At 43.2% G+C, this 25,258-nt stretch overlaps 1 protein-coding gene across 1 annotated transcript in view; it reads left to right on the top strand.

Annotated features, from left to right (window-relative positions):
• Positions 1–5,459: 5,459 nt before the first annotated feature.
• Positions 5,460–25,258, top strand: part of LOC101933868 (potassium voltage-gated channel subfamily KQT member 1-like) — a 730,845-nt gene continuing 711,046 nt past the window's right edge. The window contains exons 1-3 of the mRNA XM_065584152.1: positions 5,460–5,528; positions 7,527–7,665; positions 7,825–8,417. Of these exons, the coding sequence (XP_065440224.1) occupies positions 8,014–8,417 (404 nt within the window). The 5' untranslated portion in view covers positions 5,460–5,528; positions 7,527–7,665; positions 7,825–8,013. The remainder of the gene's footprint in view (positions 5,529–7,526; positions 7,666–7,824; positions 8,418–25,258) is intronic.

Genomic DNA, 25,258 nt, shown 5'->3' with positions numbered 1-25,258 from the left:
CTTCTAGGCTTTAAGAGCCACCATCTCTGTCACAAGCCTCAAAGGAGACAGGTAGACTGTTTCTGCATTCTGTCTATAATCATGGAGAGTAAAAAAGCTGAGTTTTCTTCTAGTTCCTAGCTATCCTGTTCCTGCGTTCAGGAATAATAAGCATTTAGGCCCAGATTCTGCATCAGGACCCACTAGCACAGATCCATATTGGTAGATCCTGATGTAGGAATAGAGTCATAATAGGTTAATCTATCCTGATTCTGAAAGAGGGGATTGGAATTCCCTCCTTTTACTAAGGCTATCTAAAATAACCTCTAGAAAATGAGGAAACTAGTACTGACTCCAGTGCTGTTTAGATCTTACAGTCCTTATATTATACTAGTCAAATTCCTTACATGTTCCTGCGGCCCGCCGCTTCCTGCAGCTCCCATTGGCTGGGAATGGTGAACCGCGGCCACTGGGAGCTGCAGGGGGCCGTGCCTATGGATGGTCAACGTCAGCAAAATGTCTCGCGGCCCGCAATCATATCACCCTGATGGGCCACATGTGGCCTGCAGGCCGCAGGTTACCCACCACTAATCTAGACCATCTCTGACTGTCTAACCTGCTCTTAAAAGCCTCTAATGATGGAGATTCCATAACCTCCCTAGTCAATTTATTCCAGTTTTTAACTACCCTGATAGGAAGTTTTTCCTAATGTCCGACCTAAACCTCCCTTGCTGCAATTTAAGCCCATTGTTTCTTGTCCTATCCTCAGAGGTTATCAAGAACATTTTTTCTCCCTCCTGCTTGTATCAACCGTTTATGTACCTGAAAACTGTTATCATGTCCCCTCTCCAGACTAAACAAACCCAGTTTTTTCAATCTTTCCTCACAGGTCATGTTTTCTAGACCTGTAATAATTTTTGTTGCTCTCCTCTGGACTTTCTCCAGTTTGTCCACATCTTTCCTGAAATGTGGCACCAGAACTGGATACAGTATTCCAGTTGAGGCTATATCAGAGTGGAGGAGACTGGAAGAATTTCTTCTCATGTATTGCTTACAACACTCTTGCTAATACATCCCAGAATGGTGTTCGCTTTTTTTGCAACAGCATTACACTATTGACTCATATTTAGCTTGTGGGCCACTATGACCCCTGCAGTACTCCTTCATAGGCAGGCATTTCCAATTTTTTTATGTGTTCAAATGATTCCTTCCTAAGTTGAGTGCTTTGCATTTGTCCTTATTGAATTTCATCCTGTTTTCTTGAGACCATTTCTCCAGTTTGTCCAGATCATTTTGAATTTTAATCTTATCCTCCAAAGCACTTGCAATTCCTCCCAGCTTGGTATCATCTACAAACTTTATAAGTGTATTCTCTATGCCATTATCTAAATCATTTATGAAGATATTGAACAAAACTGGACCTAAGACCAATCCCTGCGGGACCCCATTTGATATACCCTTCCAGCTTGACTGTGAACCACTGATAACTACTCTCCGGAAATGGTTTCCCAACCAGTTACGCGCCCACCTTATAGTAGCTCCATCTAGGTTGTATTTCCTAGTGTTTATGAGAAGGTCATGCAAGACAGTATCAAAAGCCTTATTAAAGTCAAGATATACCACATCTACCACTTCCCTCCTACCCAGAAGCTTTGTTATCCTATCAAAGAAAGCTATTAGATTGGTTTGACACAATTTGTTCTTGACAAAGCCATGCTGTTACTTATCACCTTGTTATCTTCTAGGTGTTTGCAAACTGATTGCTTAATTATTTGCTTGGTTATCTTTCCAGGTGCTGAAATTAAGCTGATTAGTCTGTTATTTTTATAGATGGGCACTATATTTTCCTTTTCCAGTCCATTGGAATCTCTCCCATGACTTTTTAAAGATAATCGCTAATGACTCAGATATCTTCTCAGTAACAAATCTGAGTATTGTCGGATGCCTTTCATCAGGCCCTGAAGACTTGAAGACATCTAACTTGTCTAAGTAATTTTTAACTTGCTCTTTCCCTATTTTAGCCTCAGATCCTACCTCATTTTCACCAGTGTTTGCTCTGTTAGCTGTCCAATCACTATTAAACTTTTTGGTGAAAACAGAAAAAAAAAAAGTCATTTAGCACTTCTGCCATTTCCACATTTTCTGTTATTTCCCTCCCCCCGCCCCCGTCCATTGACTAATAGGCTTATCCTGTCCTTGGTCTTCCTCTTGCTTCTAACATATTTATAGAATGTTTTTTTGTCACCCTTTATGTCTCTAGCTAGTTTAATCTCATTTTGTGCCTTGGTCTTTCTAATTTTATCCCTACATGCTTGTGTTATTAGTTTATAATCATCCTTTGTAATTTGACCTAGTTTGCACTTTTTGTAGGGCTCTTTTTTGAGTTTTAGATCATTGAATATCTTCTGGTTAAGACCGTGTGGTCTCTTGCCATACTTCCTATCTTCCCTACGCAGTGGGATAGTTTGCTTTTGTGCCTTTAACAATGTGTCCTGGAAAAACTGACAACTCTCTTGAACTGTTTTTCCCCTTAGGCTTGCTTCCCCTGGGATCTGACCTACCAACTCTGTGAGTTTGCTAAAGTTTGCTTTCTTCAAATCCATTATATTTACTGGACTGTTTTTGCCCCCACCATTCCTTAGAATCGTGAACTCTATCATTCCATGATCACTTTCACCCAAGCTAACTTCCACTTTCAAATTCTCAACCAGTTCCCCCCTATTTGTCAAAATCAAATCTAGAACAGTGTCTTCCCTTGTAGCTCTCTCCACTTTCTGAAATAAAAAATTGTCTCCAATACATTGCAAGAATGTGTTGGATAATCTGTGTCCTGCTGTTATTTTCCCAACAGATGTCTGGGTAGTTGGAGTCCCCGATCACCACCAAGTCCTGTGATTTGGATGATTTTGTTGTTTAAAAAAAGCCTCATCCACCTCTTGTTCCTGGTTAGGTGGTCTGTAGTAGACTCCTACCATGACATATCCTTGTTTTTTACCCCTTTTATTTTCACCCAGAGACTATCAACAAGTCTGTTTCCCTTTTCATCTCAACCTCAGTCCAAGTCTATACATCTTTGATATATAAGGCAACACCTCCTCCCTTTTTCCCTGTCTGTCCTTCCTGAGTAAGCTGTACCCTTCTATACCAATATTCCAGTCATGTGTATTATCCCAACAAGTCTCTGTGATGTCAACTATGTTGTGTTTATTAACTAGCATTTCTAGTTCTTCCTGCTTATTCTCCATACTTCTTGCATTAGTATACAGTATACATAATTTGATTTCCCCTCTATGTTCTTTCTTGTCTCTCTCCCTGATCCCTGCTATAATGGCCCATGCTCCCCCAAGATTCCAACCCTTTCCCCACATCTCTATGTTTTTGACTTGTCTGTGGGCTTTAATCTCCTGCCCCCACTGAACCTAGTTTAAAGCCCTCCTTGCTAGGTTAGCCAGTCTGTATCCAAAGATGCTCTTCCCCTTCCTCAATAGATAGACCCCCATCTTTGCTCATAATCTAACATATTTATCCTCTCAACACCCCTGTGAGGTAGGGAAGCACTGTTAGGTGCTGCATACTGTCAGGGTTTCAAAGCATTTTATAGACCATGAAACTATACAACACCCCTTTGAGAAAGATAGTTCCCAACCGCATTTTACAGATGGGGATCTGAGGCACAGAGATAAGTGACTTGTCCAGTGGAACTGGAATTGAACCCATATTTCCCAACAGCCTAAGTTAGCACTCTCGCCACTGGACAATCCTTCCTCTCCCAGTCCAAGACAATCTGGGTTCTTTTGCTGCTACATATTCACTGCGAGAGCTGTCATTATTTGGTGTCTTGGTTTCTTCTTCTGTAGAATGGTGAGGATATTTTCTCACAGGAATGTTGTGTAGTTTGTCTATAAAATGCTTTGAAATGCTCAGAGGTATTCAAAAGTAATTATTTCCATAGCCTTGGAGACATGTTATTCCTGAATAACTTTGCTGGACAATTTGCAAGTGGGAATAGAAATACAAGTACTTTTGAGAGGGTTTGGAGATGAGTGCAACCAATAATAATTGTTGCAGTTGTAAAACTACCATAGGAAAGGATGAGGAAGAAATCATAGAGGATGTTAATAAAGGCAAAAGGGAGTTTAAGGTGGAAGGGGTGAGTGAAAGCCAGTGTGGTGCAAAACTTTTGTAAAAGACCCAAGACATGGGCAAGGTTTTCTAACAGACTCTTAAACTTTTAATTGAAACTGGGCCACCTTTCTGGAAAAGCATGTATGGTTTCAGGCAGGTGACAATCCTTCTCTATGGTTCAAATTCAGCACTACCTGGACACTATATAACCAAAAAGACGGCAAATGAAAGAGAGCAACAAAAAATCAGTGTTCTGGAGGGACTGACTTGTGAAAAGAGGTAAATGTGTATAGATTAGCTTATAGATAGCTAAGGGCTAGTTAACGTGATACATTTACAAAGATTTGAAACAGTATACACCTAAGAACAAGAAGAATTCTTTCAGGTTATACATAGAGGTGTAACTAGGAACAGTCAGATGAAAATAAGAAACTAAGAACTTCCTGAAAGTGTTTGATTGGAATATTCTTCTAAGGGAAATGATGCAAGCTTCCTTGTTTGGAACATTTAGAACTGGAGTACAGAACAAAGGAAAATGGAGGGTGGATGTAATGGGTCTTTTCCACTTTAGTTTCTTTGATTCACCTGTAGGTAAGTGATCTTGCACATACTGGGCGAAAAATTCCTGGCATTCCTCACAGGAAACTGTTTTTGCTTTCAAAGAAATGAGACAATAAAAAAAAAAAAGAATTCCCAACTTTTCTGGCATGATCACAAGTCTCAGCAACAAGCTAAGAAACATAATGCTGAGGAGTCTACATTTTGGGTGCTCTCTTCCTTCCATTGGAATAAGAAAAAATAGTGTTAGTTCGGAAAAGGCAACAAAGAAAAAGATAGTCCATCCTGACATGGGCTAGATATAACACACATAATGATCCTCTGCTATTGGCTTCACCAAATCTTCAGTGAAAAAAGATACGCAGCCTGCTTAGACTCTTGAATATAAGAGACTGCTGCAAAGGCGTAGAGCCAGCTTGTACCAGTGCATAATTTAATTCAAAAGATTGTGAAGGAAATACCATTATTAATCCTTTTAATTAGTTATACACAGGTAGGAAAAGATGGGTGGTTGTGGTAGGGACGGGGGGAGAAGTGAACATCTAAACTATAGTTTACGTCTGCTGCTAGTGACATAACAGCAGAGAAGCACAAATGCTCCTCTCTGACATGATAAAACCATCAGAACGGGGAGTCCCTAATTCCTTTTTTGCCTCACACCTACTTTCAAGGGAAAACAGACAAGGGAGATATAAGGGAGGTTACCCTGGATGGGTAAGGGTGGGGCTTGATAAGCTAGGGGGCAGAGTCAGACAACAGTTCTCTCTGCACCTATGAAATCTGCCATATGTAGCTGAGGAGCAGAGAGGAGGAGAAAAGGGACGTACAACAGGAGAGAGTATGCGCTGCTTGCCAGATGGTTTCAGGTTTTTCTTCATTTTATTTCTGTCTGTGTGTGGAATCTCCCTTTTTTAAATTAAGCACGCTAGTAAATGTTTTTTATGTAGCCTTGGTTGCAAATGCTGGTTAACAGACCTTTGTTAGTAGCACTTGTCTGGTTACCCTTAAGCCCTGTAAAATGAATTGGACTGAGTGAGAATAGTTCTGATATTTGTTTAACATAGGTTCATCTTGTGAATTGGGTGGACTGAAAGGCTTCTTGCTTTAAATTTGCAATTGCTCCCGATAGCTTTTTAGCACTGAGGGAAATGGCTAGAGAAAATGAAGATTAGAAGTATTTATCCATCAGCAGTGTGATTAAAAAGGATATTTTTCTCATTGCAAAATGCATTAAGAAAAAAAACAGTTCACTTGGTAACAAGTCCACTACCCCATGTAAACATTTCATGAAATACTTTGGAAGAGAGGCTCTACTTAGAAGTATTAAAATGACAATTTATTCACTCATGCACTGAGATCTTAGCAACAAAACGAATAAATTTAATTTGACAAAAGGCAGGAGCTTAAGGCTAAAATTCCATTTTAAATTATTCTGTTATGCTGAGGTAATAGCAGATCATATGGTATGTTTGAGGCCCCTCTGACAGAGGAGCAAATCAACTGCAACTAATAGGCATCCTGACTTGAGTTCTAACCATCATTTCAGCATTAATTCCAGTATTGCCTTGCTTTTGTTAGGGTAAGCAAAACCTATAATGTTATATTTATATTTTATGGACATGTGTAAGAACTGAGGCAATTTTAAAAATGTCCTTTCAGAAAACAGACTTCTAACACCTGCAAAACTGTTATATTCTGATATAAAAATAAATGTAGACATATGTTAGCACGTATTAGACTATAGCTATTCAAGTCTGTCTTATGAAATACAGGGCCGGCTCCAGGCACCAGCCCACCAAGCATGTGCTTGGGGCGGCGCCTGGAGGGGGGCGGCGCGGCGGGGCGCTCCGGCCCGAGAGCGGGGCCGCGACTGGGCTCGCCGCCCTCCCCGCGGCGCTCCGGCCGCCGGGGAGAGCAGAGCCGCAGCGGGCTCGCCGCCCTCCCCCCGGCGCTCCAGCCGGTCGGGGAGAGCGGAGCCGCAGCGGGCTCGCCGCCCTCCCCCCGGCGCTCCAGCCGGTCGGGGAGAGCAGGGCCCCGGCTGGACTCACCACCCTCCCCCCGGCGCTCCGGCCGGTCGGGGAGAGCGGAGAGCCGCGGCGGGCTTGCTGCCCTCTCTCCGGCGCTCCAGCCTGTCGGGGAGAGCGGAGAGACGCAGCGGGCTCGCCACCCTCCCCCCAGCGCTCTGGCCGCTGGGGAGAGCCCCGGCCGGGCTCTCCGCCCTCCTCCCGGCGCTCTGGCCGCCGGGGGCTCTCTGCCCTCCCCCAGTGCTCTGGCCGCCGGGGAGAGCAGAGAGCCCCGGCCGGGCTCTCCGCCCTGCTCCCGGTGCTCTGGCCGGTCGGGGATTGCGGGCCCGTGGCCAGGCTCGGCACCCTCCCCTGCCGCGCTGCGTGTGTGTTTGAGGGGGTGGCGGCAGGTGGCTTTTTTGCCTAGGGCGGCAAAAAAGCCAGAGCCGGCCCTGATGAAATACATGGTAAGCTTTATTGGCCAAATTTTCCACACTATTCCACAAGCAGGACTTCACTTAGGTCAATGTCATTACTACCAATATAAAGCTGTTGTAGCAAAACAGAATCAGGCCCTAGATCTTTCATTTAACACACTGCAACAACAGAGATCTACCAAAATTGTGAGTTAAAGGAGCATAATAAAGTCAGAGTCCTGCTTTTTGTTGTTGTTGTTGTTTTTTGGGCAAAAGTCTAACTGAGCACATCAGGAGTTACAATTGCAGGATCAGGTCTCTCATGTCTGAAATTGCTCATTCTCAATCTTAAAATTGTTCTACATCCTAGCCAAGTCTTTCAGAATGCAACATAATAATGAAGCTCCATATTTTAAATCGATGTATACTATGCTTTATCCCACAGTGTGCTTATAGTCAATGTATAGACCCTCAGAAAACAGAAGCACTGATAAATTTGCAGCTGTAGCAGTTCTATCTGCAGTAAAGGACACTTCTGTATTCACTGAATCTAAAATGATTTGATAGAATCACCTAAGAGGAAGGTAAGGTACTTGTGTTGTGCTATTTTAGTAACTTTTAAACCTGTTTTTGTTTAATTGTCATGACATTGAATCTAAATTTTCTACCCCCTCCAAAAGTCTTACCGTCTAGTTACTTCTTGTGTCTCCATTGTCTAATATGTTCCTCTGATTTAATTTCAGAGCCTCTGAGTGACAACAGGTGACAGGCTGGCGGCTCACACTGTTGTGTCACAGAGGAGTTCCAGGATAACGGCAGAAAGACATCTTATCAGTTATTGGAGAACACCCAGGACAGAAAGGACATACAATACCTTCTTTTATTATTTTAAATATTGATCAGGGTTAGCAATACCTGTGCTTCAATACAGAATGTCCTGCGTTAATGGGGAAACTGGTGGGCACTCGATGTATAACCTCTGTGGTCAGGGTCAAAGCTCCAGCTCCCAGTTAGGTCGTCTGAATGGTCATAGGAAGTCTTCAGGATTGTTGGAAGTGACAGGGAACTTAAACAATAAGCAATATTCTTCAGTGGCTCTAGCTCCAGATACCATGGTGAATAATGGATCAGGAATTCCCCCTAACTCTGAGCAAGACACAAAGGATTCAGCATTCCAGCTCAGCAACCAACCTATGACAGGAAGTGAAATCCGTAGGACCTACACTACCAAGTGCTTCTATGGCCCTTATTTAACCAAAACTAGCATGCAGGGAGATGTCTACAACTTCCTGGAGAGGCCTAGTGGATGGAAGTGTTTTATTTACCATTTTACTGTGTAAGTACCTATATTTTCACATAATTTCTGATGTAAGAGCTATATGAAATTGTGCACTCATGGTCTACCAGAAACAAGGGTACTATAGGGTTACCATACATCTGGATTTTCCTGGACATGTCCGGCTTTTGGGGGCTCAAATCCCCGTCCGGGGGGAAATCCCCAAAAGCCGGGCATGTCCGGGAAAATCGGGAGGCTCGGCCGGGGCCTCTTTGTGCGGGGCCGGGGTTGCGGGGCCGGGGGCATGGTGCCGGGCCGGGAGCCGGGCCGGGCGCGCGGTGCCGGGCCGGGGGCCAGGCCGGGCCAGGGTCGCAGTGCCGGGCCGGTCCCGCGGGGCCGGGGGCGCGGGGCCGGTTCGGGCCCGCGGGGCCGGGGAGCCGGGCTGGGCTCGGGGGGCCGGGCTCGGGGAGCCGGGCTGGGCTCGGGGAGCCGGGCCGGGCTCGGGGAGCCGGGCCGGGCCCGCGGGGCTGGGAGCCGGGCCGGGGTTGGGGAGCCGGGCCCGCGGGACTGGGAGCCGGGAGCCGGGGGTGGTCGGCCGGGGCCGCGCCTCCCCCCCTTACCTGCTTCAGGCTTCCCGCGAATTAAATGTTCGCGGGAAGCAGGGGAGGGGGCGGAGACTTTGGGAGGGGGCGAAGTTGGGGCGGGGGGCGGGGGCGGGGCTGGGGGCGGGGCCGGGGCCGGGGCCCCCGGGAGTGTCCTCCATTAGGAGGCACAAAATATGGTAACCCTAGGGTACTATGAGTCAGAGTATGGCACCCTTACTCACATGGACAGTCTTTTCTCTCATGAGTAATCCCACTGAAATGGATGGAACTGCTTGTTCCGAAAAGGATCAGGCCTTATACATGTTAACTTTTCTAGTGCAGTTCACTGGAGTCCTTCAGTGTTTTTATTTTTACTTGTGGCTTCTCTTTCAAATACTGTGCTTCATCCTTGCTATATACAAGACAAAAAAGGTCCAGTACTATTACCACACTTTTTTTATCTCTGTCTTAATTTATTTACATTGTTCCAGTAGACAAGGAGATGTATAAGACTTAGTTCTGGTCAGATACATCCTTTGACTGTAGATGCGCATTGATCATCCTGCAGTTGCAAAACTGACTTCAAGCCACTTTTGAAGTCAACTTGTTGTACAAACACCTGAACACTTTACTTCTAATTTAAATTTGGATTAATTTACACAACTTGGAGTTATCAGTATTAGATACGAACTTTGCAGCAAGTTAGCCTTTTTACCACATGTGCAGTACACAGTGAAAGGAAATGAAGGCTTTGATTTATCTGTGTAGTAGCAAATTAATACAGCTGTTAATATTTTCTTTGAGCTGCTTATAGCATCCACCAGTACAGTTCAGTTCAGTTATCACTTCATTTGCTGCTTAAGGGCAGCAGCGAGCCCCCTCCTCGCCCAGATTAACAGACTCGTGCTTGTGGGGCTCATGGTACCATGCTAAAAATAGCTGTGTAGACATTGCAGCTCAGGCTGGAGCTTGGGCTTTGAAGCCTAGGGAAAGGGGTGGGCTTCAGAGGCCAAGCTCCAGCCCAAGCTGGAATTTAAAAATGTGGTCCACAAGGCTATTTTTAGCGTGGTAGCGCAAGTCCTGCGAGCCCCAAGGCCGGCATTAGGGGTGGGCCACCCAGGCAACCGCCCAGGGTGCCATGGTCAGGGGGGCGCTGTGCAGCAGCGCAGAATGCGCGCTGCCAATGTAGTGTCAGAAACTGCTCTTGGCTGGCAGGGGAGTGCGGCGTGGGGGAGGGGGGGATACCCAGATTTCTCCCTGCTTCCTCCCGACGGAGGAACATGGGGGGACAGTGATGACGCACAGATACTGTTTGCCTCCCCAATGTTCCTCTGTGCCCCCTAGGGGGCTGTAAGTGGGGAAGTGAGGAGCAACACCAAGCGCTCCGTGCATCCAGGTCACAGCCCAGGTGGGGAAAGTGACCTGGATGCAGGGAGCCCTGACGTTGCTCCTCCACTCACAGCCCCCTAGGGGCGCACGGAGGGGCAGCGTTGGAGGGGGGGAGTGAGCAGCAATGCCAGCTGCTCCGTGCATCCAGGTCAATTTCCCCATGTGGGCACAGAAGGGGAGTGCAGGGATTAGGAGACGCAGGAGGGGAGTGCAGGGGTTGGGACGAAGCGGACAGAATGCAGGGGTTAGGGGCACAGGAGAGGGGTGGGGAGCCTGGGGAATCCATGGGGGCCAAGGGAAATGGAGGGCACCCATGCGGCCAGGGGAACCAAAATACAAGTTCACCCAGGACGCCATTTTCCCTAAAGCCGGCCCTGGTGAGTCCTAATCTGTCGACCCAGGCTGGGAGGATCTCTGCCAGGGGGTGCCATGGGACATACCTTAACGTAACTATTATTTGCTTTTTGCTACAGTAAAGGGCCTGTTCGTGCCCCCATTGAATCAAGTGGGAGTTTCATCATTGACTGGAATGAGATTAAGATTGAGCCAAAAAAAAAAAAGTCTTTGTTATGAAGAAAAGTGGAGCATATACCTCTTGTGTTTGTCTCAGGTGCTTTCTTAGGACCTGAGCATGCATTCCTTATCCTAAGAAAACCATCACTCATTTCAAGTAAGCAAGAGAGTGTCAAACACCTACTTTTTGGAAAAAAGACTTAGAAAGATACAGCAATGTTTTAAAATGAGGGTAAACCATGAAGCCTCTGTTAGTCATAAAGTAGATAGTCTTATTACTATTTATTTCCTTTCTGCCTCAAGATTATCTTGGCTTTTATCAAATGATGTTTTGATTCATGAAATGTTGCCAAGTAAACAGATAGGGCCTCTTTCAAGGACTATACTTATAGTATATAATCATGCCTAAGGCTTAAACAGATTTCATTTGTATAGATTTAAATATGTGAATGGTCATGGTTTAAGCCTATTTGAGGTTGGGATTTATTTGTCTCACTAAAATGCGTTTGAGATATGAAATACCGATGATGAGGGCAAACTAAGGCTGACCTTTAATTTGTGCTTGTGACAGTGATTTTTTTAAAAACTAGACCGCGGTTGGGGGAAACCACTGGAGTTAATAGAATTTTTTTAAAAAAATTTTTAGCGGCATAATGATTTTAGTAAAACTAAAACCCACTTAATTCCCCCATTCACCCCACTTTTAAAAACTTTTCACCAAGAAGTGCTTATTTTTATTAAAAGAAAACTTGTATATGATTCTTTAGACATTAGATGCAACTAAGTGTCCACTTAAGTGCTTTCGCTCCCTAATGATCATATAGTATATACATTTACAGTACAAGGATTTTTACAAAGTGTAGATATACCATACAATAGTAAATATGATTAAAGGACATAATGACATGAATAAAAACTGAGTATCAAAATTTTAAAAATGTGCCCATTTCATTTATGCATTACAGGTATAATTAATTTGTAAGCAATCCACACGTTACATGGATCACTAGGATCTTAACTCTCTTCTTCCTTGTATGTAACTGAAGTTTTATGACTAAATCTATCTGCGTAGAATGTGGGGCATTAGATGCACAACTTTCATTAACTCTCCTCAGATTCTCCACATACTACAGTGACAACATTAGTCATTTACAAACCTGTGGGGAACTTATATCCAAATGGGACCGGAGTCAGATTAAAAAAAGACAGGTACTTCCGGTTCAGCTATGAAAAGTGCACATACTATGAAAAAAGACAAGGCAAGGTGAACACAAGTTCTGTGGAACTTGCCAACCCTCTTGTATTCTGAAATTACTATGACAACCTACTGTCTCATGTAGTATTTATAATTCCCCTGGTATCTCAAACTTTTATTAAAGCAACAAACGTGATCAGATATGATTCAAAATTTACTAATTACTCCCTAACTGTTGTAACCTGTGTGTTAGAAAACCAGAAAAGGGAACAGATTTTTTTTCTTAATTAAATCCACGTTAGCTAATTTTCTCAGTGGAATTATTCCAGATTTACACTGGTGTAACTAACTTCATGATTACACCCAAAACTTAATCGATCAACCGTTTTGAAGGATGGGTATGCTTAGGAATTTTCCCATCCCTGCCCCCTATGTCTTACATATTTACTTACAAAGTAAGATCCCAATCCTGCAAATCCTTAGTTACCCAAGTAGTTCTCACATTTGTTAGGACTGTTTGGACAAGTGAACTCTGAAAGCACTCTCATGAACAGAGTGAAAGATTACATTTGTGGGCAGAAGGAGAATAGAGGGCAGCAGAGATAACAGTGGTGCACAGTATGTGGTGTCTTGATTCTCTTTTGTGCCAACCATTTTTCTGCTCCTACTGAAGCTCCTTAAAGTACTGGGTATCAATATATCTTAGAGTCCAGCTGCTGACCATATGGTCTTTAGTCCAGACACAGGAGTGCCTTGCTTGAATTTGAGTTCTCAACTATTGTATGCATTTGCTTAAATCCTAGTCACATGCCAAGATAGCACTGTATAACCCTCAGATTTTGTTTTTGAAGTACTTGTGTGACATGTAATTTTGACCCTGGAGTATTGTAGCATGGCAGACAAATTCACTTTAATAAGACATGGGTATTGTGTTTCCCCCTTTCTGCACCAAAGTTTTGCTTTTTATCCCTCCAATTACTTTCTACTATGTGCATAAAAAAGATGAAAGAAGATTATATTTAATTAAAGTTACTATGCAAATCCAGACAGCTAGATCCTGTAACTATGATTGGGACATCTTATATGTTTTATATCTTGGTGAAACATTTTGTTAGTTTGTGGATTGAATAACAAGTGGCTGGATTATAATGTAAAATACTGTTAGGTTTCTTAAACATCTCATTTAGCATAGGCATGCCCATTGGCTGGAAAGAGATACGGGCAGCCAATTTTCCATAATGACAAAATTATTCCACCCCAATTTAGGAATCAAATAACAATGAACACAAAGCATAGTACAATACATTTTATCTGATTAATGTTCTAGACTATGTCACAGGGTATGCTATGTGTCCAGGTCTTTGGGGACCTCCCAAGAGTTTGGTGACAGACATTTCATTAGGATTCAAATGCACAGTCCAGTTTTCATGGCAGGTCCCAGGAGCAGAGAAGCAGACTGGGAAGGGGTAGGTGGTCAGAAAATAGATCCAGCTGAGGCTCACTAAAGTGAAGTCCCAGGTGGCAAATATGAAGACAGGAAAGTTGTGGCTGGTGGTGGGGAAGTGGTTTTTGTTATATGTGCACCCTAGAAAAGGAAATGACTTTGATTGAGTTGCTTGTTCATATCCTCGCATGGAGATAAGGATTCTGTTCTGTTCTGACTGCAAGCAATAGAGAGACCACTCTGTGTCAGATACAGTGAGCTGAGCAGCACCTAACAACAAGTAAGATATAAAATTATTTTCATTAACTGCAACTGGAATTTCTTAGCTACTAATAAATGGTGGCCACCCTGTTGGAAAACAAGGACATTTATAGCAACAACAGTACAGAAATCTAACATAGAGTTGAGGGTCAAACCCTGTTATCTTTATTCACTTGTGTTGTCCCATTAAAACTTTTCTGTCATTGAAACTTAATATAAGAGTTGACCAAAAGGAAACCCATACATATTCTGATTTGGAACTGTTTGCTATTAAAAAGAGAACTTGCATATTCAATACTAAAATGTTTCTTATTCACACGATGATCTTCTGCTATTAAACCAGTATTATGGCAGGTTGGGAATTGCTGTAGTCTGTTACCCTTGAACCAGAGATTTTCAAAGTAAAATGGACATTGCCAGCCATCAAGATAGAAGTGCAAATATTACATTTATTTTTTAAATATTCAAATAATTTCACAGTTTACACTTGGTAATTAGTATACCACAGATAGTCTCTTGAAGATAAGAGACTTCGATGGTGGAAAAGTGATCATCTCCAGCTTAAAGGAAAGTTAAACCAAGAGAACCACTACTTTGTAATCATATACCGTATAAATGACCAAGTTCTGCCCTCACACTAGTGTCAATCAGGTATAACTCCACTCAGTTAAAGAATGAAGGTCATTTAAAGTCAATGGAATTTACACTAGTGTAAATCAGAGCAGGGCTTGGCCCATTAGTTTCAGACACAGAAGTCAGAAGTTGAGTACAAGTCTGAAGATAAGTGTGATGCACAGTGGTCTGTGTATCTAACAGTGCTTTTTGAAAATTGGAAAGATCCTTCACTTACAGTTAAGCTTGTTTCTATGGGCAGATCACAACCCCTCTGATCTGCACATAAAGAGGTCCTCCATGTATAGATCTACACACTTTTGCATAGAAGAGAAACTCAGGTACTTTCACGATGCCATGTCCTTCCCACCACTGCATCCTGCAGAGGTCTCTCTGCACTATTCTGTGTCCACATGAAGGGAGCAGTCAGACTCAGGGAGGGCTGTGGGGATGCCTACTGTTTCCCCCTCTTTCCCCATCAAATGTTGTATATATGCTCAGTACAGCTCATTAACCATACTACAAGATGCCCAGGTGGAGCTGCCACAGGCTGGAGCTGATGTGTGGGGCTCAGGACCAACATAAACTACTCTGGCCTCCCAGGGCTCCCTGGAGGGAGAGCTTAGCAAGGGCCCTGTAGCCTTTCCTACAGGGATGTAAACACCACTTTCCCAATAACTTGCTGTGGGGTAATGTACAGATTTCCATGGGAAGTGTTCCTTCTTTACATAGGGGTGAGAATCTGGTCCCTTTTGACTTCTAAGTCAAGGTTTATATTTGCCTCAGAAACCTTTTACATTTGTATTTATTTGTATTATGGAGCAATGTAAAAATGTGAAATTGATGGTACTATTAACTTATCACAGATACTGTTACTGTCCAACATGGATGAGTTAATATTTAGTACAGTCGGCTTAGTCACTGAAAATAATTTAGATGGAGGTGTCGGGGAAGGGACATCAGGATGGCTCAGGGATTTATCGTGAGAGAGTGAACCTTTCACCTGTAGGCAACTGGTTTGAGTCTAGGCCAAGTCAGTAGTGAAGACGACTTAATGTCTGTTGCGGGAGATATGAAAGAAGTTTTTGGCCTCAGTCGAGTTCTCAGTGAACAAATGTTCACATTATAATCACTGGTACAGTGAGCATAGGTTGGAACCCACGTTGGTACTCAGCAGAGAAAACAAGTACTGTTTGTATGAAAAGGGAGACGAAATTCTTGTATGTTTTCCTGGCAAGCGGGGGTGTGAATCTTCCCTGCACTAGCCTGCCATAAACCATCTGTCCATGTGAACCCTGCTGACATGCATTAAGAGTTCATTAATGAACTTTGATCTAGTCCTATTTGAAAAGGGACTAGATCAAAGCATATTAACAAACAGTTAACAGGCATCAGCAGGATCCCCATGGATAGCTGGTCCATACCAGGCTAGTACAAAGTAGCTTCACACCCCCAGTTTGGCCTAGGGTTTAGTGCAGAGGACTAGGTGACAGATTCCTGGGTTCTGTTCCCACCTATGCTATTTTCTTGTTATGTGACCTTGAGAATGTTAAAGGTTACTTTATACAAATGGTTAAACTACAGCATGATGACTGCAATACCGTCTTCACAGGGGTATGCTGAGGTCTAAGTAGTAATCAAAAAGGGCTTTGAGTGAAAAATACTGTATAAGTTCTAAATAATAAAAATCTTATTCTTAGAGCAAACATCCCAGATTACTTCACCTAGGTGTATTCAAAAAACAAATAAATGAACACCGGCCTTCCTCATTCCTTAAGTATCTTGTCAGATAAGAGCTACGCAGCTCCTAAGGAGCACAGCAGAGGGATTTTGTACTGCAGACCTCATGTGGTATAGGGATGAGAAATTCTAGGACAGGTATTGGCAACCTTTGGCACGTGGTCTGCCACGGCAGGAATCAGCGGCCAGCATGTCCCTCGGCTTGCGCCACTTCCCGCAGCCCCCATTGGCTTGGAGAGGTGAACCGCAGCCAGTGGGAGCCGCAGTCGGCCAAACCTGCGGACGTGGCAAGTAAACAAACTGATGGGCCCTGGTGGGCCGCGTGCCAAACGTTGCCGATCCCTGTTCTAGGATTATCAAGCCATACATGATCACATTATGGAGGGTTTTTTTTCCTTTCAACCCCTTCCCCAGCTCAGACTATATATATTTTAAAAACCTATATTAAGAGAACTTTAAGATCCCATGGTGAAGCAGTCAAGTCAGAAAGTGACCAAGACAGTATGCACAAATTTAACTGACCCCTGGCGTATCTTCATTATACTTCAGTACTTCACTTTATATGATCACATATTGTTTCACATCTAATTTATCAACAGCTTTTTTCTATCTATTTTTATCTACTTTTGAGTCTGAGTTGTAAAATTGATCAGCCACAGCAAGACCCCTGTTGGAATTAATGGAATCTCCAGCTGTTCTCTCTTTTCAGGGTATTAGAAACTCTGCTTGGGATAGGGTTTTCCACAACCTTAGACACAACCAAGCTGTGTAGCATCTGAAGTAATACTTCATGTATGTCAGACAAATCCTTATAGTCATTTGAGAAGTATGGAATAATCAGTTGTATGTGGTGTAAAATGGTGCAAGTATATCTACAAAGAGTAATAGTGAATGTTTGTTGGCATGTCGCATGGCATTTTAGGCCCTAGATTGCCACTAAGTTAGCTTAGTTAACTGCCTCTTTCAGACTATATCCAATAAAGGCCGAGCTGCTGCTTGAGAAGAAATTGCATAGTACATGGCTAGTTCCCATTGATTTCTATGGGAGTTAGGCACCTAAATACATGCCTTCGAGAAAAGATTAAAAGGTGTGTCAGTAAAGATACTGTGAGTCATTATAACACTGAAAATAAGTACACAAGAATGAAAGTGTATCAAGGGAAAAGATATGGATGTAAATCTAAGTTCTTTGTAAAAATTCTGTGAAATAATGTGATCCAGTAGTTGAAGGCTGTATCATAATGTCTATAAATATGAAACAGAGTTAAGGTTGCTAGGGCACCCTAAATATTGCCTTTTTCTGATCTGAGTATTTAACTATTCATCCTTACTTTTCTCATGTTATTGTATTCCCTAAATTTAGTGTAGGAAATACTGTGGTAATGTTAATGACTAAGGCAACTGAAAAATTAAGGGCTGCTGCTACAGTTTACATTTTAAAAATATTTAAGTATTGTCATGTTTCAGAGCTCATTAGTGGGGTCTACTTAAATCGCGGAGAAATAACACGTTTTGCAGGTTGGTCATGGCATAAATAGCAAATTTCATGGATGTGTTACACATCTGCAAAAATGGCTATTTATTCTGTGCCAACCCATGAAATATATGTGATTTCTCCGAAGTGTTTTTCAAACTGAGGGCCCTGACCCAAAAGGGGGTTGCAAGCCTATTAGGGGGTTGTGCTTTTGCCACCCTTACTTCTCTGCTGCTGCTGGCGGTGGCACTGTCTGAAGCAGGGTGACAGGTGAGTGGTGGCTGCTGGCCGGGCACCCAGCTCTGAAGGCAGCACCGCCACAAGCAGCAGCAGAGAAGTAAAGGCGGTGTGGTATTGGCACCCTTACTTTTGTGCTGCTGCAGGCTGTGGCGCTGCCTTCAGAGCTGGGTGCCCGGCCAGCAGCTGCTGCTCTGCCTTCAGATTCACAGAGGAGACCATATTTCATGGGGGAGACCAGATTTCATGGTCCGTGATGCGATTTTCACGGCCGCAAATTTGGTAGACCCCTAATCATTAGCAGTAAATAGTTCTTACATGGAAAATTATAGAAGGCTTGAACTTGTGGACTTTCTGTAGACTACCTCTAATGTAACAACTCTCATTTAGTGATACTTTTAGCAGTGGTTTTCAACATTTTTTTCATTTGCAGACCCCTAAAAATTTTCAAATGGAAGTGCAGTCCCCTTTGGAAATCTTAGACATAGTTTGTAGACTCCCACCGGTCCACAGACCACAGGTTGAAAACCACCGCTAAAAGCATTCAGCAAGTAAATTAGCATAGTGTTTCTCTTACCGTTATCAGTAAATGGAACTTGCAGCCCATTATTTGTAATTTTTTATCTCTAGGGCGCCCTCTAATTCCCTTTTGGATCCTTGGAACAAGTATCTCTAGAGTGCAGACAGATATTTCCCCTTAACAGGAGTCCCCAAATGATGTGATTGCTATATGCACAACATAAATAACACCTAAAGTTCAAAGCAATAAGGAGCATATGACTGCATGTGAGAGTCTCATGACTTCAAAATCAAAATTCAGATTTGAATGTGGCAGTAGTCTCATTAAGGTATTCCATAGAGAGGGTTTAATTCAGTAATTGCTTGTACTGGTAAGAAACACTATTTAGAATTTTTACACAGAAGTTAGGCTGCCAAGTGTTCTGAATTAGAAATGTACTAGTTATATTTGGCATACACACCAGTTGCAGACCTGTCTGTTGATAGGTTTTCCCTCCTGGTATAGCAGACTTTAGATGCTAGGGCAGGGATCGGCAACCTTTGGCGCGCAGCCCACCAGGTAAGGTGGCGGGAAGCAGCGACCAGCATGTCCCTCAGCCCGCACCACTTCCCGCCTCCCCCATTGGCCTGGAGTGGCGAACCACGGCAAGTGGGAGCCGCGATCGTCCGAACCTGTGGATGTGGCAGGTAAACAAACCGGCCCGGCCCGCCAGGGGGCTTACCCTGGCAGGCTGTGTGCCAAAGGTTGCCGATCCCTGTGCTAGGGGGTTGAGCAAAGTGTAATGTACTGCTCGATTTCTGGTATCTGAGAACAATACAAGAAAGAAGTGAAATCTATTATGGAAAGTTATAAATGATTAGGAAAAAAGCTAAATAAAGTTTCATTTATTTCTTAAAGGGGATGTTCCTTTAACTGTTTAAGGTGGCATGTTTGATTGGATGATTGTCATGGATTGGGAGGAGGTTGCTACTGGATGCATATACTTTAACACAAAATACACTTCTTTTTGTGATTCTCTCGAGTCTTAGGTTGTATTCTTCTTTAAATCCCTGGGGACACATAATTTGTTTTGCTAGAGTTATTGGTGATTGTGGTGGAAATTTTTTGAATGCCATTTCCTGCCCATTTTTAAAAACATGATTTTTAGTATCATGGGAAAGACTGTGAAGTAGATAACATTAAAAACATTTACTGCACCACAGTATCTGAGTTACTGTGGCATTTCATTCCCTGTTGCCAAAAAAAGACATACAGAAGAAAACATTTCTGAACGTCATTGGCTATTTGGTCTCCCTTAGAACTTTACACACTAATCTGTTATTGCTGCAAGTTTAAGGGATTTAGGGCCCAATCCTGTGACTTGTGCAGTGCTCCCATTGGGAATGGAGGGCATGCCATATCTTCCAGGAGTGAGCTTTAAAGGCTTGATTCTGTGAGATGCTTAACACATTGCAGGACTGAGCCCCTAAAGGTGCAATCCACGAAGCAATTTAGGTGCCTAAACTCTAAAGGTAGGTGCCTAAGTTCTTGTGCATGGCACCTTTGTGATCCATGAGATTTCTGCTTGGCTGCCACCTAAACTCATTTGTCACCTCACTTTCCTCTGTAAAAGTTCCCTGGGTGCAAGTTTTAGATCCTGAGGCATGCACAGTGCTGCCTCCCTCCAGGCATCCAGATGCCCATCTCCCACCTAAAATCTAGAGCAGCGGTCCCCAAACTTTTTGCCATGCCCCCCTTGGGGTGTGTGCCCCACAGTTTGGGGACCTCTGATCTAGAGCAATTCACAAACCAGGGGAGGACAGGTGCTCACTTGCCTCTGTTGCATGCTGGGCCTGATGCAGTAGGTGGCTGCTGAGCATGCTTACTGAATAGGGTCTTATTCAAAATCCATCTGGAAGAGGAGGTGGTGGGGGAACTGGTGCTGCCACCCAGTGTTTAGAGCACTTACCTGGGATGTAGAAGACCTAGGTTCCTTCCCCTACCCCACCCTGCCCCATCAGAGTGGGGTTGAACAGCAGTTTCTCACCACTCAGGAGTGTGTTCTAACCACTGAGCTATGGGTTATTCTCAGGTGGGGGCTCCCTCAGTCACTCATGTTGAAGCAGTGGATAAATAATAGAAGACTGAAGGGAACTGGACCCTGGGTCTCCCACTTACAAGGTGGGTGCCCTAACCATTAGGCTACAGAGTCTTTCTGACCCCCTGCCCCTGGCCATTTTGTGGGGAGCAATGCAGGTGCTAAGCTCATTCCTGCAAGAAACCCCTTAGGCACCTAAACTGCTTGATTTCAGGCCACTGGTTCCTGTTTAGGGATCACTAGCAGCAATAGATGCTTCCCTGCAGACCAGCCCAACTCTGCAAAGAGGGGAGGGCATCACACCCCTCTGGTCGGCATCTCCTATTGACTAGCTTAGATGTTTATCTAACCCCCCAGTCTGTTACCTTTTGTGGATCACATTCTTAAGTGCCTATTTCTCCCTCATTCCTTGTATAGGGAGCATGGATGCCTAACTCTGCTTTGTGGATCATAATGTTGTTCCTATGATTTTTCTAGGCTCCTAAAAGTCAGGTGCCATGATATTCAGTGTTGCAGTGGCTCAGTCTCTTCACAAATCTTACCCTTGGAGACTCGAAGTGAAGGGTACAAAAAATGGAAATTTTGTTTTTCTGCTTGCAACTCAAAGTTATTGTGAAGGACCATTGGTCTCCTTCACTCAAAACTCATCCATGACTAGTTATACAGATATAGTTTGAAGTTGCCACAATAAGAGTGCTTTTTAGTATTTATAAACTGCTTTTTAATACAAGGTGCATTACAAGTGTTAGTTATTCCTCACATCACACATATGAAATAATTCCTCCCCTCCCATTTTACAGATAGGGAAACCGAGTCAGCCATGAATTTACTTGACCAGAGACAAATAGATTGGATAGATCAGTTCCTGAGTAGTATTCCTGACGATGTTCAGCTAGACAGAAAGTATTCAAAATTAGCCTTGGCAGGCATTTAGCTCATCTTCTCAAAGCAGCAATGGTTAGAAGTTTATTTGCAGAATGTCAAATAGTGCTACGTACTTGAGCAAATTTGAAGTAGCACTGGAAATACATTTGAAACTGTTGAAATGTTTGACTTGGTTTCAGTAAGCTAGACTAAACCACATGGCAACAGAAGTGTAGGAGTTTATATGTACTGGGTGCATATTTATAAGAGTTAGTGGGCTGTCATTTCTTTGCTAGGTGGTTGTTTATTACCCTGCTAAAGATAATTATGCATGTGTTAACCTAAGCAGTTTGCCCTTGAAATGTTAGTACAATGTTTAATGGAACAGTATAATTGTAATTAAATAGCTCAAAATACAATTTGAAAAGTGAGCCATTCAGTCTCAGTGAAAGATTGCTTAGTCTTTTAAATAACTCATTGGTTCTAAAACTTACCTATTCTGACAACCAAGATGTAAAGGACAAGTTAATGTAGGTCTAGGGTGGCTAGGTTTTCAGAGTGAAATCCAAGACACCTGTTGCTGAGGCAGCACAGGAGACAGTTTTGGTGTGATTAAGGCTGTGTGTATAAGAAGGTTTTACCCACTCCTCCCCCACTAGCCTGCCCACTTTTCAGAGAAAAAGTGTGTCACAAGGTGACACTAGCCCTTTAAGAAGGAGCAGAGGCAGTGCCCCTGTGTCTTATCTGCTGCCTCCCAATTAGGCTTAAAAGAGGGCACCTGGGACCTACTGGGAGGAAAGATTTGCTGAGTTAGAGCAGCCTCAGTTTGTCAGGAGATGGGGGCTATTGGATCTGGCAGATTGTACATGGTTCCTGAGGGAAGGTTGAAGTCAGGAGAGCAGCAAGAGAGGTTTTCTTGCTGGCATGTCCAGCCCTAGAGAACCAGGGCTGAAGGTTAGGGAGCAGCAGAGGGATGTACCTGCTGGCCCTGAGGTGGAGCTAAGGGTAGGGGAGGAGCTGACATTTTCAGGGCTGGAGACCTGGCCTCATGGAAACCGTGAGAGGGTCTGCGGAGTTAGGGGTGCTCCCAGCAGAGAGTGGGGGCAGTTCCTGCTGAGAAGAGCTGGGCTGCACTCCAGCTGGAAGGGTTAAGGTGGCTGTCCAGGGCCAGAAGAGGACTGACCGAGACTGGGCATGGTCATAGGTGCTTGTTGAGAGATGAGATGTCTTGGGATTTTCATGACTACTTCCAGTGGGTTGATGCATGGACTATGTGTTGGGACATATATTTTGGTCTGTTTGCGCAATGTTGTTAATAATAAATCAGTCCCAAGGAGTGGTGTTCTTGAGAAAGAGAAGCTTGACATGAAGTTAATGGACTACAGGAGCGGAAACTGAGGTATGGTTTTTGTAGTGTCACCCTACACAACAAGGGGGTGCTCAGAGGTGGCCTCCCTATTACAGTAATACACTTCAATTAGGGGCAGAGGGGAAGTCCCCTATAAGAATACCTACATACCCCTCTCCTTGGTTTACTACTTTATGCTGCTTTTTGTCTCCCCCTACTAACTTTCTCTACCACTCTTCATATTTTCTCTTCCTGTGGCCACACTCTTTATCTTCCCTGTCACTTGAGACTTATGATTCATTTTCACCCATTCTCCCCCTATTGTCATCTATTACTTATCTCCGGTGCTTGGGCGGTGAAGAAGAATGGAGCTGCTGGCCCAGACTGGATCAGTGGCTTCCTAAAGAAGAGAGCAATGCACTTTAGCTAGCTGAAGGAATAGTGCTTGCAGAACAGTCCTCTGTTTGAATCCTGTTGTAGATGTAGGAGAGGGGCAGCTTGTGGCTTAGGATTTTTGTAAGATGGGAGAACATACTATTGCCAAACTCAAACACTTAAAAAGCAGTCTCCGTTTCTGGCTGCTCCATGCAACCATGAGGGCTAGGTGCTTTAGACAAAAGTGAAAGCAGAAATTCTCGTTGGAGCTGTGTGGGAATCAGAATTTCCTTCCAGTGGAAAACTTCACAATTAGGAAAAACCTGTTCTAAATTGGAACAAAAAGTTGGATGTGTGAATTTTTCCACAGAATGGTGGGACCAGAAATGTCCTACTAGTCAGGCAGCTGAGGAGGCAGTCAGAAAACCAGCCAGGCTTCTGTCAGAAATGTGTGTGGTTTTAGTCAAAAGTTTTTGTGAAAATAAACACATTCCTCCAGAACACTTCATTTTTGACAAATCAGCATTTTCTGATTGGAAAAATGTTCTATCAGAAAACTTCTGACCTGTTCTAATTCTCACAGTTAGTTGTATCCAAGAGCTGGGGCTTTAAATAAAACCATCAAATATCATGAGACTTGTAATAAAATTAAGAGAATTAGTGATACTGAGACTGGTCTCTGAAGCATTCAGCCAGCCTTCTGTTAATTTCACCTATTTGGTTAAGCCAGCAACTCATTTAGCTGTCTAAAGTCCATAGGAACAAAAAAGAATGTTTTTTGTATAAAAACTGCTGAAAGATAAGTATGTTTTACAGGAACACATGGTTTCCAAAGGTAAACCACAGTAATCATATTTAACGAAAGTGAGAACTCAAGCCCATAGGAGTGATGATTACTTGCTTTCTATAACATGTAAGGAGGATATGCCTAGGCTAAAGAAGCCCCTAAATTAGCCACTTAAAAAAATCCCCTTTCTGCTGGGAAAACCCGTTCACTCCCCAAATCAATGGCTACATGGAATGCAATGGAAGTCTCCACTGGGCAACTAGGCTGTCCGCCACCAAAAACAAACCAATTCTTGGTCAGCTATAATTGCACATGCATAGTTGGACACATTACCCTTGGTGTCCTCTCTTTGCCTTGGTTACTGAAAAGCAGCTAAGATATTAGATTTCTATTCCAGTGTACTGGAGTAACTCATTACATTTATGTCACTAGAGCAAAGGGAAGCAAAAAGCACAAAATCAAAAATGAAGGTCTCCAAAAATAAATATGGGTTATAGTTTCACATTGAAGATAGAGCTTTAGCCTTCTAAAGTTATCTGCTAGATTGTCTTTTATGTAGCAGAGTAGCCCACAGCAACTCGGTAATTTTCAGTCCCCAGGAAAGAACCATGTGTGACTTCTTTGAATCAATGACAGAACAAGGAGTAATGGTCTCAAGGTGCAGTGGGGGAGGTTTAGGTTGGGTATTAGGAAAAACTTTTTCACTAGGAGGGTGGTGAAGCACTGGAGTGGATTACCTAGGGAGGTGGTGGAATCTCCTTCCTTAGAGGTTTCTAAGGTCAGGCTTGACAAAGCCCTGGCTGGGGTGATTTAGTTGGGGACTGGTCCTGCTTTGAGCAGGGGGTTGGACTAGATGACCTCCTGAGGTCCCTGCCAACCCTGATATTCTATGATTCTATGATCACACTTGGAATGCCTAAACACAATATACATTATTTATTGGCAAGACATTGAGAACAGATTTAGTTCATTAGTCTGGATTATTTATGCTATTATTGTAATTAATATGCTAGTAGCTCTTAACACAAAAGAAAAGCACCCCTCCCTCATGATTTCTAGGTTTTCATTAAATTTCCTCTATTGCAGGACTTGCCTTTTTTTATAGGAACTTTTCCTAGCATGCCTTTTTAGGGCTAACCCATTAAATTTGGCAAACCTAAACAGCTGCAGCCCTAAACTGCCCATTTTGGATCTATCTGTTGTGGACTGTCTTTGTTTTCTAATTTGTAAATATGTTTATGTTTTTCCTTGTTTCTGGAGAGATAGTGCTAGCACTTTCACTACAGTAGATGAAGAGACAGCCCTTATTATAAATAGCATGTTATTTATATAAAACTGGAAGGAAGGAAGAACTCATTTTTTTAAGAGCTTCTATCTTCATTATGTTTCTTTATTAGAATTTTTTTTAAGTGAGGATGAAACACATTCATTAAGATGATGTTGAATATGATTTTGTTCTCTATGTTGTTTAACATTATACC

The sequence above is a fragment of the Chrysemys picta genome, chromosome 1 (genome assembly GCF_011386835.1).
Source record: "Chrysemys picta bellii isolate R12L10 chromosome 1, ASM1138683v2, whole genome shotgun sequence".
In the NCBI taxonomy this organism is placed as follows: domain Eukaryota; kingdom Metazoa; phylum Chordata; order Testudines; family Emydidae; genus Chrysemys; species Chrysemys picta.
Note: the sequence above shows the minus strand (reverse complement) of the source record. Positions and strands in the feature narration are given on the sequence as shown.